General features: G+C 35.3%; 1 protein-coding gene across 1 annotated transcript; it reads right to left on the bottom strand.

Moving 5' to 3' along the window:
- Positions 1-4,158: 4,158 nt before the first annotated feature.
- On the bottom strand, positions 4,159-18,430 carry LOC125651762 (putative E3 ubiquitin-protein ligase UBR7). Its single transcript, XM_048880514.2, has 11 exons — positions 18,238-18,430; positions 17,876-18,003; positions 14,665-14,725; positions 14,463-14,558; positions 12,185-12,238; positions 9,721-9,829; positions 9,540-9,640; positions 6,670-6,807; positions 6,330-6,495; positions 6,123-6,184; positions 4,159-5,381 (listed from the first exon to the last, which is right to left on the bottom strand). Exons 1-11 carry the CDS (start codon positions 18,388-18,390, stop codon positions 5,286-5,288), a joined length of 1,164 nt encoding a protein of 387 aa, XP_048736471.2. The 5' UTR covers positions 18,391-18,430; the 3' UTR covers positions 4,159-5,285.
- Between the last annotated feature and the right edge of the window lie 586 nt (positions 18,431-19,016).

Genomic DNA, 19,016 nt, shown 5'->3' with positions numbered 1-19,016 from the left:
AAATTTCGGACATTGTTACTTTAAATGAACATCGCAGCGAGGTCTCTAAAAACAAATCCAGTGAAACCCGGGAAATCGATAATATGAGTTCTGTTTCCGCTACACCATCTGCGCGTTCGAGCCGCACTCGATTTCGTGATGCCAAAGTTAAGCTCTTGAAAGTTGAACAACAGATCATAGCATTAGCTAAGAAACAGGAACTGGAACGTGCACGCAGAGAAATCGAAGACAAGGAGAAGATTATAGAACAACAAGCTGAACTTGAGATTGCGAGATTAGAGGAATCAGTCTGGCAGGAGGCGGTGATAGAAGACGAAGGTGAGACGCAAGAAGTGAGCGAATCAATGACGCACCAAAGAACCGAGGATCGCAGAGATGTGAGGTGTAGGCCGCTGTACGCAACGGAACCGGAAGTCGGAAACTCGATGCGTATGATGAACACGGTGACACAAACGGGTACTCAAGGGAGTTCTCATGACATCCAAGACCAAGGTAACTAAATGAAGGGGCCAAGCGTCAGCTCAACTACTATCGATGTCGCATTCAGTAGATTAGCGTCCGTTCTTCAAGAAGGATTCAACCTTCCGAAACCAGAAATACTTAGCTTCGATGGATCACCCATGAACTACACTAAGTTCATTAAGAACTTTGAAACGAACATTGAAAACAAGATAAATGACAATAGTACTAGGTTAAGTTATTTAATTCAGTATTGCAAAGGTGAGGCTAAATCTTCTATTGAAGATTGCGTTTTATTAGAACCTACAGAAGGTTACAAAAGGGCACGAGAAATATTGTACTCTCGTTATGGTCGATCGCATGTTATTGTTAGGTCTTACATAGACAAATTAGTATACGGAGACCAAATTAAGGCATCAAATGTAGAGGAGCTATCTAGGTTAGCTCTTGAAATGCAGAAGTGTGAAATAACTCTTTCTCAGTTAGGATTTAGGTCAGATATAGACAACTCTGATAATTTGAGACGGATTGTTAAGAGAATACCAATGCATTTGAGAACAAAATGGGTAGATATTGCACACTCGATTACTGAATCTGGTAGAGAACCACGTTTCTCTGACTTAGTTAAGTTTGTAGATGAGAAATCTAGGGTAGCAAATTCAATGTATGGTCTTGATCTCACGCGAGAAATTAAGTCACATGTAAAACCCAAGGACCTACTAAGTCACCATAGCCACGAGGTCAAGGGCAGAACAACTACACTAACCACGCTAAACAAGACCGAGTCAGTGAAAAGAGATCAAATTTGTGTTTGCTGTTCGGGTACATGCAAAGAGTTAGCAGAATGTAGTAAATTCAAATCTTTGAATTTAGCAGATAGGTCAGACCTTGTTAAGCAGAACAGTTTGTGTTTCAATTGTTTAAAAACGAAACATGTTGTAAAATCATGTAGAAAACCAAGTATGTGTTCCGTTCCAGAGTGTAAGGGTAAACATCATATGCTTTTACATAGGTGGGTTAGAACCAATGACCACGCAACTGCCAAAAGTTCTTTCAATTGCACAACGAAAACAAATGTTAAGGTTAAAATGTGTTTAGGAATAGTTCTTATAAAAGTTTATGGTGAAAATGGAAAGACGTATTGTACATACGGACTTTTAGATGATGGAGCAGACAAAACGATGTGCGATGAGAGATTACTAGAAATTCTAAACCTCAAAGGCAGAACTGTAAACTTTGAAGTCTCAACAATGACATCATCTGGAAGCAGCATGTCGGGCAAAGAGTTAGACCTAGACGTGAGTTCTGTAAATGAAGACAGTAAAGTTTCCATACCTAAAGTGTGGACGGTTAAAAAACTTCCGATATCAACTAGGTCTGCCGCACCGCGATGTCAACTAGAAAAATATGATTATTTATCTGATATTGAAATACCAGAAATTGAGAATGATGATGTTATGCTCCTCATCGGCACAGACGCACCGTGCGTTCGCGCATATTCCACTTGAAGTGCGAGCTGGAAGTAACGATCAACCCTATGCGGTTCGTTCTAGCCTGGGATGGGCTGTTCGAGGGCCAATGGAAGCTGATTCCGAGTCTAAAACTGCCACTGTTCACTATCAACGCGTCAAGGATGAGGTACTGCAACAACAGCTGGAGCGTATGCGGACTACAGACTTTAACGAAGTGACGTCCAAGAAAGATTGTGCTATGTCATTAGAAGACAAGCAAGCAATGAGAACCATGGAATCAACTATTTTGTTCGAAGATGGACATTACAAGCTTGGATTACCATGGCGCGATGATGACTTAAAATTACCAAATAACCTGACGCTTGCGCATGCTCGTCTAAATCAACTCAAACACAAGTTATCACGTGATCCGGAACTCCATAAGATGTACACAGCAACGGTGGATGGTTATATTGAGAAGGGGTATGCTAAACGATTAGAAGATGAAAACAAAAATGATTCAATCAGACGTGTTTGGTATTTACCACATCATCCAGTACAAAATGAAAACAAACCTGGGAAAGTTAGAGTTGTGTTTGACTGTGCCTCAAAGTACAAAGGAGTATCATTAAACAGCAACTTATTACAGGGACCAGACTTGATGAACAGCTTGGTAGGTGTACTTATCCGATTTAGGCAGGAAAACGTAGCCGTAACTGCCGATATTGAAGCTGTGTTTCATCAAGTTCGAGTTCAGGAAAGGGATCGTGATGTTCTGCGTTTTTTGTGGTGGCCTGATGGTGATTTAGATAGGGAACCGGTCACATACTATATGACAGTTCACTTGCTTGGAGCTTCTTCGTCACCAAACTGTGAAGCAGTTGCTGGAAAACAGCTTCTTACGGACAAAAAATTACTCACTCTGATGGCGGAAGTTGAGAGGATAATAAACGATAGACCAATAACAACTGTTAGCAACGATCCAAATGATCCACCAGCACTCACTCCTAGTATGTTGTTATTAATGAAAGACAACAAAAGTCTTCCTCCAGGAGTTTTCAATCCGCATGATATATATGCAAAACGATGGTGGAAGTAAGTTCAGTACTTAGCAGACGTATTCTGGAGGCGTTGGATCCACGAATACTTACCCTCTCTTCAATTACGATCAAAATGGCAACGACCTAATCAGAACATGCAGAAAGGTGATGTCGTTCTGGTAGTTGATGAAAGCATACCTAGAGGACAATGGCCGTTAGGACGCATTATAGACGTCATTGTTAGAAGAGATGGACTTGTACGCAGTTGTGTGGTCTAATATCGAAATTTAAATCTCATTAAACCAATAACCAAACTATGCCCCTTAGAATGTTCATAATGTATCAGATAATGTTACAGGTGTAGATCGACCTTTTGTACATTTATGAATTAGTATAGACTATTTACGTACAGGGTAATTATATATGATTATTGTATTTTACATGATTTATGAAATTTTTTGGAAAATTCCACGGTGGGGAGTGTTAGATCTGCTATAAAGGCAAATCTAATTTATACATATTTGTAATTATGTGTTTGTAAATTCTTTATATAATTTACTTGTGTTTATTCGACGTCACACGTCTTTACGCGACGTCGAACGTGCATGTCTATTGTGACGTAAAATAACAACTCAGAAAAACAACAATTTGATAGTTTACAGTTGTAGTCGGCAGTGTAATAAGTTAGAGACACTATATTTGGTAAGCATACTTTTATTATTTGATAATTTACAGTTCAATCAAATAACCATTAGCGTACATAACGCACTTACCATTATTTCAGTAATTTAGCAGTTCATATTTAGATATCAATAATTGTCCGTATTCTTACGTAATATTGTACTTAGTTTAAAGTTTTATACTAATGATCTGTAATCATATTGTATTGATATTGTATTGTTTGTTTATTCTCTCTTACAGAGAATCGTTTCATTACTACAGAAAATAAAGACATGTAAATATGGAACGCATATCTCTACATTCTAACATCGGACGAGCCGACGGCAACACCGGACAAAATGTGATCAGAATAGCTCACTTGAACCTTCGGTTCAGGTGAGCTAATAATATAGGTCTGTACTTTAGTCAGATTGATCAATAATGCAGCATTCACTATTTTCAAAAATATACTAGGATACAAAGATAATGATATTGATAGAATTTCATACAGCTAACCTAAGCAATCTCTGAAGACATGTTGCAATATATGCATTTCAAAATTTATTTATTTCATCAGTTGTACACATATGGGACAAAAAATGCATAAAAACAATTTGAATTTTAATTTGTATTATCTTAAAATATTTCAAAAACCGTCATAATGTGACTGAACAACATACAAGGACACTGATAAAGCAATTCACAAAAGACCTACATGTAGTCACTTTAACAGGACTAAGCGGAGAATTACGTCCTCTTCCTGTCTAAAAGTGATTTAACATACCAACGTCTAATGCTTTTGGTTGTGCAGAATATTACTGGTTTCGTATTTTATGTTTGTCAGCAAGACATTGTTGTCCAAATTGTTAAATGACAGGTATTAAATATGATGTGATTCTCAGAAGGGTATTGCCTTGCAAAGTCCAAATGTGAAATGGATTTTAACATATCTCATTTGGAGTGCATTTTCAAATATGCACTTACAAATAATAAAATTCAAGAGAATTAAAAAACTTCTTTTAAATAGTAAAAAGGTTCTGGCAAATGTAAATTACAACTGAAATTCACATGCATAATAACTTGTAAAATCATTGATCACTTTAAGTCCTAAATATGAGCTCAAAATAAAAACAAAATGAACAGCACAAGATACACTGGCTGAGTTGGAACCAAGGAAACCACATACATTGTATGCCAAAAACAATTGTAGAACATGTAAACACTCGCCCCCTCACCCATTCTCTAATCACTACATGTGATTTTCCTTATTTACAATCAAACTAAGGTGTAAAAGTCATCTGGAAAACAAAAGTTGAAGTCAGCCTGCTCATCCAACATATAACCAAGTAACAGACAAATTTTTTTGCAATTACCCTTAAAAATTGTTTCCATATAATAGATATGTGCATGTTATTGAGAACACCAAATCTCTCCTCTCAATGTACATGTGTGTGCCAAATACAAGAGTTATGATCATAATCCTAATGCACTGTTTATTTTGAAAAATCTTTATACTGAACTAGAGAAAATCACTATTTTTAAAAATATGACCCTGAATCCCAATCTTATGGTTTTGAAATGTGAAAAATTTGACATGATTCATTCACCAAAACAAAGAATGTCCATTTGATAATTCTAAATGTATTGGATGGTTGTACACCCTGACAAGCCTTGCTTATTTACACATGAAAGGAATTGGTCCTGTGGCCCTTTGACGCTTCCTGGCTTCCATTCCAGAGAAGAATTCTCGAATATCTTCCTCTCTTACAACCTAAATATAAAAATCAAAATTATTTTACAAATCACCCAATTTCCTGCTTTTAGAACATTGAAAAACTATGTATCTGTATTGAAATTGAATTTCCAGCTTTTAACTGTTCTACTTCGATAGAATCAACTGGCTTTCTATCCATCTAACAGTTCATTTGCCTTGTGTTACTGTTACAACCTAAATTATGGTTGATCGCCACTTTTACAAGCCTTACAGTCCTTTGCATAAAATCCATTTTCCACAAATCTGCTGTGTAGATTTAATATCAACAACTAAACTATAAAGCATATTCAACTTTTCTTATGGTTGATCTACCTTAACAAGAGTTATGGATATTTGCATAAAATTCATTTTCTGGGTGGGTGTGTTTGTGTTGGTAAATTTACTGTTCCATTGCTACAGCAATACTATAAAGAGCTTTGATTTCACAAGGCCAATTTAGATTTACATCAATCTTTATTTCACAATGGTTTAAATTTTGCAAAGAAACCCACTTCGAATATTTTGTGTTTCATCTCTCTATTTCATGCTTAAAAAGAATTACCTCTTGCATCTCATAAATCATAGTACATATGTATTTGTATTACCTTCAGATGAATGTTCACCATTATTGTTGATAGTAAGAGCTCCCCCCCCCCCCCCCCCCCCCCCCCACCACCCCATCCTACCCCATCCCACCCCATCCCAAACCTAGAGATGATTCTATTTTATGGTTGAGGCAGAAATAAATAATATTCCTACCTTTCCATTTTCTGCAAACTTCTTCAAATAATCTGTCAGTTCTGACTTCAAGTCATTAAATCCTACAACATACAAATCATTATTTTAGTGAAATATCATCTTTTCATTCAAGTAGTCTTTAGAGATGGGCAACATATTTTACATTTGATTATTTTTCAGAGTTACATGAATTAAGGGTATCCTCTGCAATATTTGACAAACACTTACCATGAAGAACTTCTACTTGTTGAATCCTGTTCATGGAGGATAAAGCTTGCATTCCTTTGTCATACTGCGAGCATGGGGTTGTCTTGTTCCTACCTCGTTGTTCATAATTGTGAACAGTGTCCACCTCATCCGTCAAGAATTCTATTTCCCCTGCTTTGTATTTTACCTATGAAGGTAAAATTGCCCAAAATATAAATACAGTATTCTGCACAGCTTCCAATTTATATACAGTAGGTTTTCAGCAAACTTGCATTCAATGATTTATCAGACCATGTTTGATTTCATAATTTTTTCTTTCTTTTTTTTATCTAATAAAGTACATGTATGTCAACAAACTTACCATGCAATCTGCACATTTACAGAGTTTGTTTCTCCAACCATCCTGCCAAAATGAACCACTTCCTTGAACAGATGTCCCCCTCTTTTGCAGATCTTTTAGTAGACAGCTCATCTTATTATCTGTATCATCACTTGTTCCCTTTAAAAATTCATGTATGCACTCACATTTAGTAAATTAAATTTAAATATCTCAAACATTAAAAGTAAAACAAGAAATGTTTTAGAAACGTATATGATCCCTGTGTGGCAATATCAAAACGAATCAATTACCACAATACTAAGTTTGACCTCCCATGATACTGAGCAGACATTTCCAAATAACCAGTCATTTGAGTTATGACCTTTGACTTTGTGACTTGAAAAACATTGGGGTCATCTAGACTTTGCCGGTCCACCTGTTTCTCTCTAAGTAGTTTCATGTACTCTTGAACTCTCTCTCTTCAAAATTCTTTTCAACTCTTAGAGGGTACTAGTATACCAAGTTTGATGTCTCCCATAAAAGAGTTCACAAAATTTTAAGCAGAATTTTTTTCCCCTCATGTCCAGAGCAGTGCTCCCACTGGACCAGAATTCCCTTTCGCCACTTTTTCGGGGAGTGGCGCGGCACAAATAATCACATGCTTTACAATTATTTCCATCATATTATATATTATTTTATTCATTACACTTATTTTAGCATTTTGAATCAGTTACATTACTTAATCATATCCAGCTACCATACTTAAACATTTCTTTCTGAAATAATAAGAAGTTGATTTGTTTGATAAATTCTATTATGGAAATCAAAATTCAGATAATAAATCATATAAATATAAACTTCATGATACTACACCCCTCAGTGAAAACATTGTGCACATTGGCCGAAATGCAGATGTCACAAAACATCAAGCCCAATTTAGAGTCGTATCTCAACCATTCCCTATTAAATTTCCGTTTTTGTATGGAAGATTTTGCAATTTGGACAGAATCAGATGTTTGAGCAGGTGGGGTTGACTGTAAAGCCAAACATAGATATTTTTTAATTTTAGACTGACTAGGGTCAGAAGCTACAAGTTTAGTGTCAAAATAGAATGGGGTGCATAGTCTTATGAGATTAGCATTTTTATACTGTTGCGCACCGAACTTCAAAGAAAATTATTTATTAAAATTGCTATGTCCATATCAATGGTGACCGACCGCATTGGTTATGAAATATTCGAACTAAAATCAAACACATCAAAATCAAAACTTGTAATCAACAAGTTTGGCCGCAAAAACAAACAATTGATGTATTCATATACATGTATACATTATACACAATAATACGGCCAATTTAATTACCGGTCGGTTCTCTGGTTAAGAATTGACATTAATGTGGAGATGATAACACGATAATGAATACGACTTTAAATGTTAAACAATTGACCACAGCAGGGTAAACAGCTGTCCGATGTATTTTATTACATAATCATCGACTTTTTTGCAGCCATAAATTACCTGAGGCTGTGACCAGCTCTGTGTGCACTGGAGCGACGCGAGATTTCCGGTCGCACGCGTTAACTGAATAAACAGATTGACTGACTGCATATACAAACAGGCGATAATGTGTCACTGACAAAGGATTAAAAATACAATTTATTGCAAAAAGGGATTTTCGCCACTTTCAATTTTTTTTCACCATTTTTGAAAAAAATTCGCCATTGGCGAAAATGGCGAAGCCCAGCTCGAGCACTGGTCCAGAGTATTTTGACCTTTGACTTAGTGAACTTAAAATCAATGGGGGTCATCTACGCTTTAGAATGTATCAGTATTTCCCAATTTCCAAAGTCATCTGTCTCATGACCTTTGACCTCAAAAGCAATTGGAGTCATCTACTCCTTTGGTAGAATCAGTGTACCAATTTTGATGTTTGTTTAGCAAAGGTTTCTCAACATTTTGAGCAGACTACATCCAGTTTGACCCTTGACCTTTTGACCAATCAATAGGGGCCATATACTCCTTAGGATACCCGTGAATCAAGTTTGATGTCTGTCAAGCAAAGGGTCCTAGAGATATTGAAAGATATTGAATGGACAAAAACTTATGTCCGAAGTAGTTTAACCCTTGACCCCGTGACCTCATAATCAATAGTGTCATCTACTCTTTGGGGGAAGAGAAAAGGTTTCTTAGGACATTGAGCTGACAACCCTTGGTCTACCGACCAACCAGTGCAAAGCAATATGCCCCTTTCTGATGGGGGGGGGGGGGGGGGGGGGGGGGGGGAATTCCAAATAATTGTTAATCAATCTTCTATAAATGTGTTTGTGAAGATTACATACTAAAAGTCTTCAACTGATTTGGCTTTATAAGATAAATTAATTACCTTTATACATGTGCTTGAAAAAATATGAGTTGATTTCACAACCAGAATACAAGTACCGCTCTTGAAGATTTATTATTGTGTGTCTCAAGTTGCGCAGCCTGTGAGTTTTGCATTTATATACATACCTGATCACTGCCGTTCTCCTTCATTCCTTGTGTATATAAACATACCTGATCACTGCCGTTCTCCTTTGTTTCTTATGTTTATATACATACCAGATCACTGCCGTTCTCCTTTGTTTCTTGTGTTTATATACATACCTGATCACTGCCGTTCTCCTTCGTTTCTTGTGTTTATATACATACCTGATCACTGCCGTTCTCCTTCGTTTCTTGTGTTTATATACATACCTGATCACTGCCGTTCTCCTTCATTCCTTGTGTATATAAACATACCTGATCACTGCCGTTCTCCTTTGTTTCTTATGTTTATATACATACCAGATCACTGCCGTTCTCCTTTGTTTCTTGTGTTTATATACATACCTGATCACTGCCGTTCTCCTTCGTTTCTTGTGTTTATATACATACCTGATCACTGCCGTTCTCCTTTGTTTCTTGTGTTTTGACAGGTGAAGCTCCCTCTACATCAACCTCCGACTTAACTTCTTCTTTCACCATGCACTTTGTGTCTGTTAATGAATATATACAATTACATTGACCACCCTTTAAATTATGTGTATTGCACAGTGATCTCTTTGTTCAGACAAACCTTGACTCTGTACATTGTAAGCCCACAAGAAGTCATGTTTCTTCATACAGTCTGCACACACAACCTCGGAGTATGTCTCACAGGGTGGGAGAGAATCAACACCCAAATGCTGAAAACCAAAGAATTTTTTTATTGATTTGAATGCTTTATTCACAACTGTATATACACAAACCTGTGTATCTAGTATTCTGGAGTATACTGTATATCACTTTATATATTTCAAAAGATTTTATTTCTGCAATCTTACCATGTTAACAAGACTACATGCATTACAACCTCATCAATTTGCATGCATATATTTAAAGCTCATGATAAAAAAGTGATTTACAGTACCTAAAAATAGTAATCGCCAGTAATATTACTTCTCAAATTTCATAATGATCCCTGTTTCATAAAGCAATTTAGTTACCTCACAAAACTTAAAACACATTGTTTTTAATCTTTTTGAGATTTTTTCACATGTAATGAGATGTTACCAGCTGTAGGAGAAGTACCACAAATTGTGACCAATGCGTGAAACTCGTGGCTGTAGCAGTGAGGTTTTATTTTATCATGCCAACACCTGTCACAACATGGAACCTCAATCTTTAATCTCATTTAAAATACCCTTGACTCTCACCTCTAAATGCATTTTGTGAAGGAGCAGTCACTACCTATTTTGATGACTTAGATTTGACTGAGCCTTGGTATGGATGGGACTCAAACCTACAATCTTCTGGCCACATAACAAAGACCCTAACCACAGCACCACCACAACCATTTAAACAGATATATACACCTCATACATGAATTTATTTCTATCGGGAAGAAAAAATGTTTTATTAAAACTAGCTGTATTAACGCTTGTTCTTCACCTATTTTTATTACATAATTAGTAAAAAAAAAATAATTTTTTTTGCATTTATGATGCAATTGATATTACAAGAGTAATATTGTGCTCAGTCGTTACAGATCAAGACTAGAGCTTCAAACTCCTCTATTCAAATGTCTAATAAAAGCAAGCATATCTGAATATCTCTAGTGTCATCTCTTCAGCGAGAATGTAATCTGAATGTTTCAAACAAACTAATTTCGTAAAGACAACTAAAAGTAGTTGTGTCTGAGTGACATAATGCCCTGGGCATTCACACTTACAATAGAGTTTGAATCTAGGACATTATATTCCCATTTTACTCAAGTAAAGTGATGAAAAATGTGGTTTACAGTACAGAATGTCAGTATGATCAACATCATCTGGACATGCCTATCCTCATATTATATCTATGAATTTCAATTAAAAATGTCCATGGAAACTATGAATTCTTTAAAATTTCCATAGCCTTAACTCTGCTAAAAGTGATCCAATCATACACAAATAGGTTCTTCACCTCCATATATTCTCATGAAATATACATATCCCATTATCTATTCAAACTGTCCACATGCGTGGAAACTGAAATAGTATGGAAGTCTAAGGGGCATAACTCTAACTAGATTTTGATTTTACCTGAACCAAATACAAACTTGAAATGTGTATTCTCGTGATATTTTTATATCCTGAATTTCATTTCAAAGTGTCCATATATGATTGAGAATATAATGAACAGAAATTATAACTTGCTTGAAATTTTCGAAGTCCATGGGACACAACATTGTCAAAAATTATTCTTTTGATGTATCCTATACACCAAATTTCAATTGAACATGCACATCTGTATCAGAGATAATGAACAGAAACTGAATTACATGTATAATGAAAGGACAGATTGACGAAAAATGGATAACACTATATACTCTACATGATCCAGTCATTTCATGGTGGAGGCACAAAAAGATTGACGTATACCTAATTCTATTTATCCTATTTTTTAGCATATCATTATTACCAAATATGTAATAAACATTAACTTTTGTATATGATATTCCATTTCAACCTTCGACCAATACTAACCCTCTGGCCCTCAGCCTCAGGGCAGATAATGGGTTTGATATTCGAGTGTGATATGGAAAAGGGTATGAATTATTCTCCCTGTGCCAGTCATTCACATACCCATTCGACAAACTTCGGCAGATTCCGGTACTCTCCGGTACCCAACATCTAGCCTCAGATGTACAACGGTAAGTGATATGTCGCTACGCCTAACATTTGCAATGCGGTCGTCAATTTACTCTCTCGGAAAAACTTCCACTTTCAGAAGGTAGTGATCAAAATATGTTTTTTTAAATGAATTTTATCAAGTTTTCCTTAGAAAAATGCCCTCTATTTCGAGAAAAAAAATACCCATAATTCTCAAGGAGAAAGAGTTACAAACATTGAGAGTGTTATAAAAAAAATTATGTTAAAATGGACTGTGGGAGCTGTCAGTAGTTCCAGTTAGTCGGTGACGTTAAACATCTGGAATCGACCGAGGTGATCCGAGTGTCACTTACCCTTCCGTGATACCAATCCTCACAAATCGACCGAGGTGATCCGAGTGTCACTTACCCTTCCGTGATACCAATCCTCACAAATCACACACTGGATCATTTCATCTTCAATCTAAAACAATAACGGGAAGTTTATTAAATTCTGCTGATACAGTGTTTCATATACAGACATTATGTATTTTCACAGGCTAGTTTGTTAATATTTTACAGTAACTTCAAAACCATGAAGCAGATAAATAATTACTATGGTACTCTAACTATTTTTTTTCTATTACATTCAAACGTTCTGTAAATCTATCAAATGCACATATTCCTATTTGTAAATATACATACTTGGAAAAAACTATGAATGCTTTTTTCATTGTTCCCTCAGAAAAATCCAGCCTGAGTATCTGACATTAAAAGGACATGGACACAATTTGAGCTGAAAATTTTCAAATTTTGTTTTTCCATTTTCATTGTTTACAATGCGTAACTAAAATATTTCTAATTGTTAACCAAAATTTGAATATCAATTGTTGAGTTACAAGTGAGATACAGCACTCATAATTCCTAGTTATGTAAACGAGGCTTGTGCCATGTTTTTGTTTACATGTACATGTAGATTGCTCAATAGACATATCATGTTTAAAACAAAAAAAGACGTGTCAGACATTAGAAACTGTTCATCTGTGTTCAGAATCAACTTGTAATTTGAAAAATCTGCTTTAAACGAAACTTTTTCTAGTATATTCAACTTATGTAAACAAGAGGTGCTGTGAGCAATGCTCAATAAGAATATCCCCCACTTACCCCAATCTCCCAAAGGGTGTTATTAATAGGTATAAATTACCTCTTTCCTGAGTGTAAAACTATGGTATGCCTTTGTAGAAGAAAATGGAAGATATAGTCCGAACACAAATCCATGGCATAAACCTATAATTTTGACCTTGAGATCAAAGGTCAAGGTCATAAAGAGGTCATGAATGTACATGACACATAGTCTCATGGTGATACATCCATGTCTTGTAGTATGACTATGTCAAAATCCTATAATCAATTTTGACCTTGAGGTCAAAGTTCAAGGTCATATAGAGGACATGAAGGTACTCGACACATCGTCTCATGGTGATACACTCATGTGTCAAATATGGTATGCCTATGTCAAAGAACAAAGAAGTTATGGCCATGACACGAATCCATTGTAAAAACCTTTAATTTTGACTTTGAGGTCAAGGTCATATAGAGGTAATGAAGGTACTCGACACATCGTCTCATGGTGATCCACCTGTGTGCCAAATATGGTATGCCTAAGTCAAAGAACAAAGAAATTATGGCTTGGACACGAATCTGCACAGACAGACGGACGTATGGACGGACAGACAGAGTGATTCCTATATACCCCCCAGTATAACAAACACATGGCACGAGCCTTGTTTACATAATAAAGAATTGTGAGCTCTGTATCTCCCATGTGTCTTGACAACTGACAGTCAAATTTTAGCTGACCATTAGAAATACCTTATTGAAGCATTCTAAACATTTAAAAAAAATTCATCTCAAACCATGTCCATGCCCCTTTAAGTGAAGTTGCTAATACCAGAAATTGAACTGACAAGCTCTGGGTAAGTAGCTTATTCATCTGATATATTATTACATTCCTTACACCAAAGGGTATTTACAGTACAGCTATATTGTACATGGTTGAAGCTAACTTTTTATGTCACCAATCCAGCCGAGTGATGGGGTATAATTTCAAACAGTCTGCAGAAAAATTTACCAGTCCAACAGAGTTTTCCAGAAATAATTAAATATATTTCGTTAATGTTATCAAAATGAAATTTAACTCAATATGCCTCAGACAATATTGTTACACTTAAATTTACTGTGGGATTTATATTTAAGAATTAGATTCCTCTGATATTTACAGATCGAAGCATGCCAAATGTGTGTATAAAATTTCATAAGTATATTTTCCAAAATGATGCTTTAGAAAATTAACCAGTCCCATCGGACTGACTAAAACAAATGTCAGTCAGTCCACCAGACTTTTAACCAGTCACAGACTGAGGGGCATATGTTAATTTCGAGCCCTGTTGTACAATTACACAACTCTTAAGTATGAATAAATTGTAGTAAATTGCTGAAAGAACTACACTAACTGTGTTATAATATCTAGACATACCATCAGACCATGAAGTCAGACATTCATCCAATAAAAAAACCTATACAGTGAAAAGTATCTAATATGACAAGCTCTGCAATATAAATGACGAGAAAACTGAGCTATAATGACAGAGAATAAGAGTACACAGGAGTCAGATTAGCTTTAACTGTACACGTTAGCTTGATAGTACCTCGTCTTCCATGTCAGGGTAAGGACGGTGACAGGTGCAGTATAGGCCTTTGAAGTTCTGATTGTATGCATTTTGTGAATTTGAAGCATCTTTCTCCTGTGGTATAAATTTGCAATTTAGAAATCGACCATAGACATATGAATATGCTGGTATTACTCCATCAGCAAAAGCAATTTCATCCATCACACACAACAATACTTACAGAGTATAACTTGCACGTTGATCCAGGAAATTTGCTGTTTCCACAATCACAACGAAAATTCCTAGTTTAAAATGTATATAATGATTAGTATAGCCAAACATTTCAGCATATATGCAGCTTTACTGCTATCCCCATATAAGCAGACAGAATAAAATAGTACATGTATCAATCTACTGAATTGTACATCAATGTTTTTTCATGAACATTGGAGAATTTAAGGAATGAAATCTGGACACACCATAGAGCATTAGATCCAACCCATATACACCTTTTTCTCCACTCTTTTCAGTTTGGAGATTTAATATTGCTGTATTCTTGCATCACTGCCTCAAAATTTGATCAACCAATTTTTTAACATATTTTCTCACTACCCTTGTGTTAAAACATGTCTTCAAATATTCATTAAAACCCCATACACACTAAAATCTCAGTTTAAAAAATTGTGTTTGTTAATGGAGCCATCTTAAGTCGCAGGTCAATTCTAACAATTGATTCATGTATAAGTAATAAATTACAACCATTTCAAAAACTTTATTGGGCTATGAAATGGGGTGACATGATAAAATCTACTGAGAAGCTCTTTTGTTTCTTAAATAAGACCGAAGTATAAATATAGTTTGTTTCCCTTGTCCAACCGAGTCTGAGAAAGACCCACTGACCCAAAAGTTTTTTTTTTATTTCCGGGAATTTTAAGGGTCGATTCAGATCAGTATTTCATAAGGACCAGAAGTTTCTATATCTTTGTTGGTATCAATCTAAAATAAAAAAAAATATGAATAGAGGTGGTCTGCTAGATCGACAAGGAGAAATGCTGTCTACACAAGGAGTGAGGAGACAAGTGACTTTGGGGCGTGCGAGTGTTCACATTGTGTTCTTCAGCAGGTAAAGTGTTGATATTTCAGATGGGTGTGATACACGATTGAAAAATTATAAACAAAATCAAAATCACTACAAAATATAAATTAACATAATGTGCAAAAACTAAAGCATAAAATGCCAGTGAACCACAAAATAAAAGGTGGCAACCGAATGTCCGAAGTTATAACACAATGTGTCCGAAATAACAACATCGTCCGCAGTTACAACATTTGACTAGACTTTATTCAAGTTTTAATATGAGACATAAATAGCAGAAAAAAACTGATGAATTTAAATGCTATCTTTGAAAGAAAGGAATTACTACAACCATTTAAGAGCAAAATGCATTTGAGGCCACTGATAAAATGTGTTGTGTTTCCGCTAACCCGACCGACCCTAAATTATAGCCCCGACCCTAGAATTTTTTTTCGATATTTAAAAAAAAAAAATCGTCATTTTCCCAGAAAAAAATATATTTCCGGTTCTTGGTTTTCCTTTTTAGTTAGACATTGAGATGAAGTCATTCAAACACTTGAATGATGTACAAAATTGCATGGTATTATGTTAAGCGTCTAAACAACATTGATAATGTTTGTAACTAACAGCATGGGATGATGGTTGACATAGTGGCTAGTACCTCCATGCGTGCCTCACGCAATGGTGATTTAACAATTGAAGTTAACAGACTGTCGAGAGACTTTACCAAGTGTCATGTTTCCATGGAAGACTTTATTTTGTTAAAATTGCCAACTCCTATGGTGTTTTTAGACGATGTCTATTTATAGCCATGCACTGTCTTATGCTATCGCTTCAGCGGGCATTACTGTATATACACGGGGACCCTAGTTTGATGTGGAGGTCATGATGCAGACTGACATACATTAATGTCCAGTCTGTCAAATTTGTATTCACATCCATAGTTTCTGCTGCAGTTCTAACTGAAAACAGTATGAAAAAGGCCGCAAATAAAGCAGTGAACTGAACAGCTGGTGAACGCATCCGAGTTGATGCCTGGTTAAGGCCGAGAGGGAAAAAAAAGATGTGCAGACTTTTTTTAAAATAAAAATTTATGTCTGGTAAAGTTTTAGCTGGAAGAGAGTTGGATCCCATTAGGATAAGTGGGTTCCTACCCTTGTTCCATTTAGATTGTGAAAATACATTCATAAATGTATTAATAAACTTAAAATATGTTAATGATGTTGATATTTTGGTGATGATTTAATATATTTTTCAAAACCATCACATTATTTTCCTGTCAAACATATCCAATAGTAGTATTCCTATGACAACCAATCTAAATGTAGAAACAATATATCTGGTACTTGTATAGCATAGTGGCATAAAGGAGTTAACTTTTGTGTTTTATGCTAGATATGTTTTATTGAAAAATATTGTTTCTTATAATTAAAACATCTGGAAATAATTCTCAGCCAATAACAGGTGAAATGTTATGATTGAAAGTTTACTTGCAATACAAAGCAAAATTTTAATTTAAAAGTATAAAATTCAATCGAACATTTAACTTGTTAAGAGTTTACAATGTTTTTGCATACTTTGAAAAAATAAAATTTAAAAATAAAATAAAATTTATTTCCTACCTGCCTACCCTATTTTTTTCTAGAACGTTAGCGGAAACTCAACAATTTTTGTCGTTGGCCTGATTGAAATATGCGAGTTGGCGAGGGAAATAAATCTAGGGAATATCTTGAGGATATCGGTAAAACCTCATGCCTTGCATCCAATGATATGCGTCTAAATGCACCTTTTCCCCTCCATCTAATTTACACCCAGGTACATGTACTAAGCACCAACAGTGACTCGGATCGTCATCGTGGGACTGTGCATAGCTCTTTACAGACCGTCTGCTAGATAAACACCATTTGTATCGATCTCAACTTTGCCCTACAATTGGTTATCATCACGTGACCGTGGTGTGTAAACGTCAAATATAATCGGTCGTTCCGGCACAACCAGAAAGTTCCATATTAAATATGTTTTAGTTCAAACTTAACGTTTGTCATTTGAATCAAGTTATCAAATATGGAGAAACTGTGTCAGTTTTTTCTGGAAAGTTGGTATGGGCTAGTGGATGTAAAGTCAGGTCTAGTAAAAATCATTTGAAGTAGCACGACTGGTCTAGTGCTCAAAAAAGTAAATGTCAAACCCTGTTATGGCAGATGGCCATTGCACTTCAGAAATTTAATCTAATTAATTCTAAACTAGCTTAATCAAGATATATCAAAACATTGAGATTGTGCTGGTCCTGTTAGATATGACAATACAATGCCCTTGTCTTGAGGTTGTAAAATTTGGCCACAGAAATCTGAACTTTTATTCATTTCAATATTAGTACCTTTTAGTGTACAATTCAAACAGCTCGTGACCCTCATGACATTCTAGACTGCAAGCCAAACATACTCCTGCTGGGTTTTCTGGACTACATGTTGAGCAAGCGTACAAAGCTTGACGAGATACGTAGCCCTAAAAATGCAAGCTGAAGAATGTCATTCAACGAGAGTATATATATCAACATACTTCTGTTTTATGAAAATACGCTTTACAATTCATGGACTTTCTTAACTGGTTTAAAAAGGTATAAAATTTGTTAGCTAAACATTGGTATAATTTAAATAATTTCATTTATAAAAGATCAGTTTCCGCTATAGAAACGACAAGTCAGCAGAAATGCAGATTCGTAAACAGATTTCGCCGTACCATTGGGTATGTGCAGTTTTGATCATCACTATCTCCTAGTACCGCATTAGCTTCTTCTTCTAACTCGGCCTCTTCCTTTAAAACGTCAACCATTGACAAAACATCTTCATTTGTTTTCTCAACTGGCGCCAAACTCTCCTCCATGTTTAACATTTGTTTACGACTTTAAAGTCGAGAGCTCGAACCCGAATGCATAAAATGTACGAGCCCGATTCTTAAAACAGTAAATTATCTCCTAGAGTTTCCCTAGCCAATATCTTGGTCAGATGTTGCTATCCCAGCACATATATATGGCATGTCAAACATTGCAATACTCGGTATAGTTTCTATTTGTATAATATAATTTCCCATGGTACTTTTTTTCCTAAAATTTCCCAACATGGTATTCTGTTCATTTCTTCTTCCAAATTAGTGCAATTCATTTAAAGTGGCACATTACATTTCAAATTTTATTTAATGGCCCATTTTGACACTTTGTATAAAACTTGATTTCACCATCAAAAGAGTGATACAAGCTCTCGATCATTTTATATGCATGATATGTATTGCAATAAAACATGCGAAGAGGACCGGTGTTCTGATTTTTTAAAATAAAAAAATACTTGTGAAAATGATTATGGTTTTCTTTCTTTTTTTTTTCTTTTTTATGTTTTTTTTTTTTTTTTTTTTTTTATAAATCCACAACTAGAATCAAGAAACAATTGTCATTTGGAAAAAAAGATATATTAGACAAATATATTTTTAAAGAAATTGAAATGAAACAATCTAAATGAAAATGA

Source organism: Ostrea edulis, chromosome 5 (assembly GCF_947568905.1).
Source record: "Ostrea edulis chromosome 5, xbOstEdul1.1, whole genome shotgun sequence".
Lineage (NCBI taxonomy): Eukaryota > Metazoa > Mollusca > Bivalvia > Ostreida > Ostreidae > Ostrea > Ostrea edulis.
This window is presented reverse-complemented; position numbering and strand designations above follow the sequence as displayed.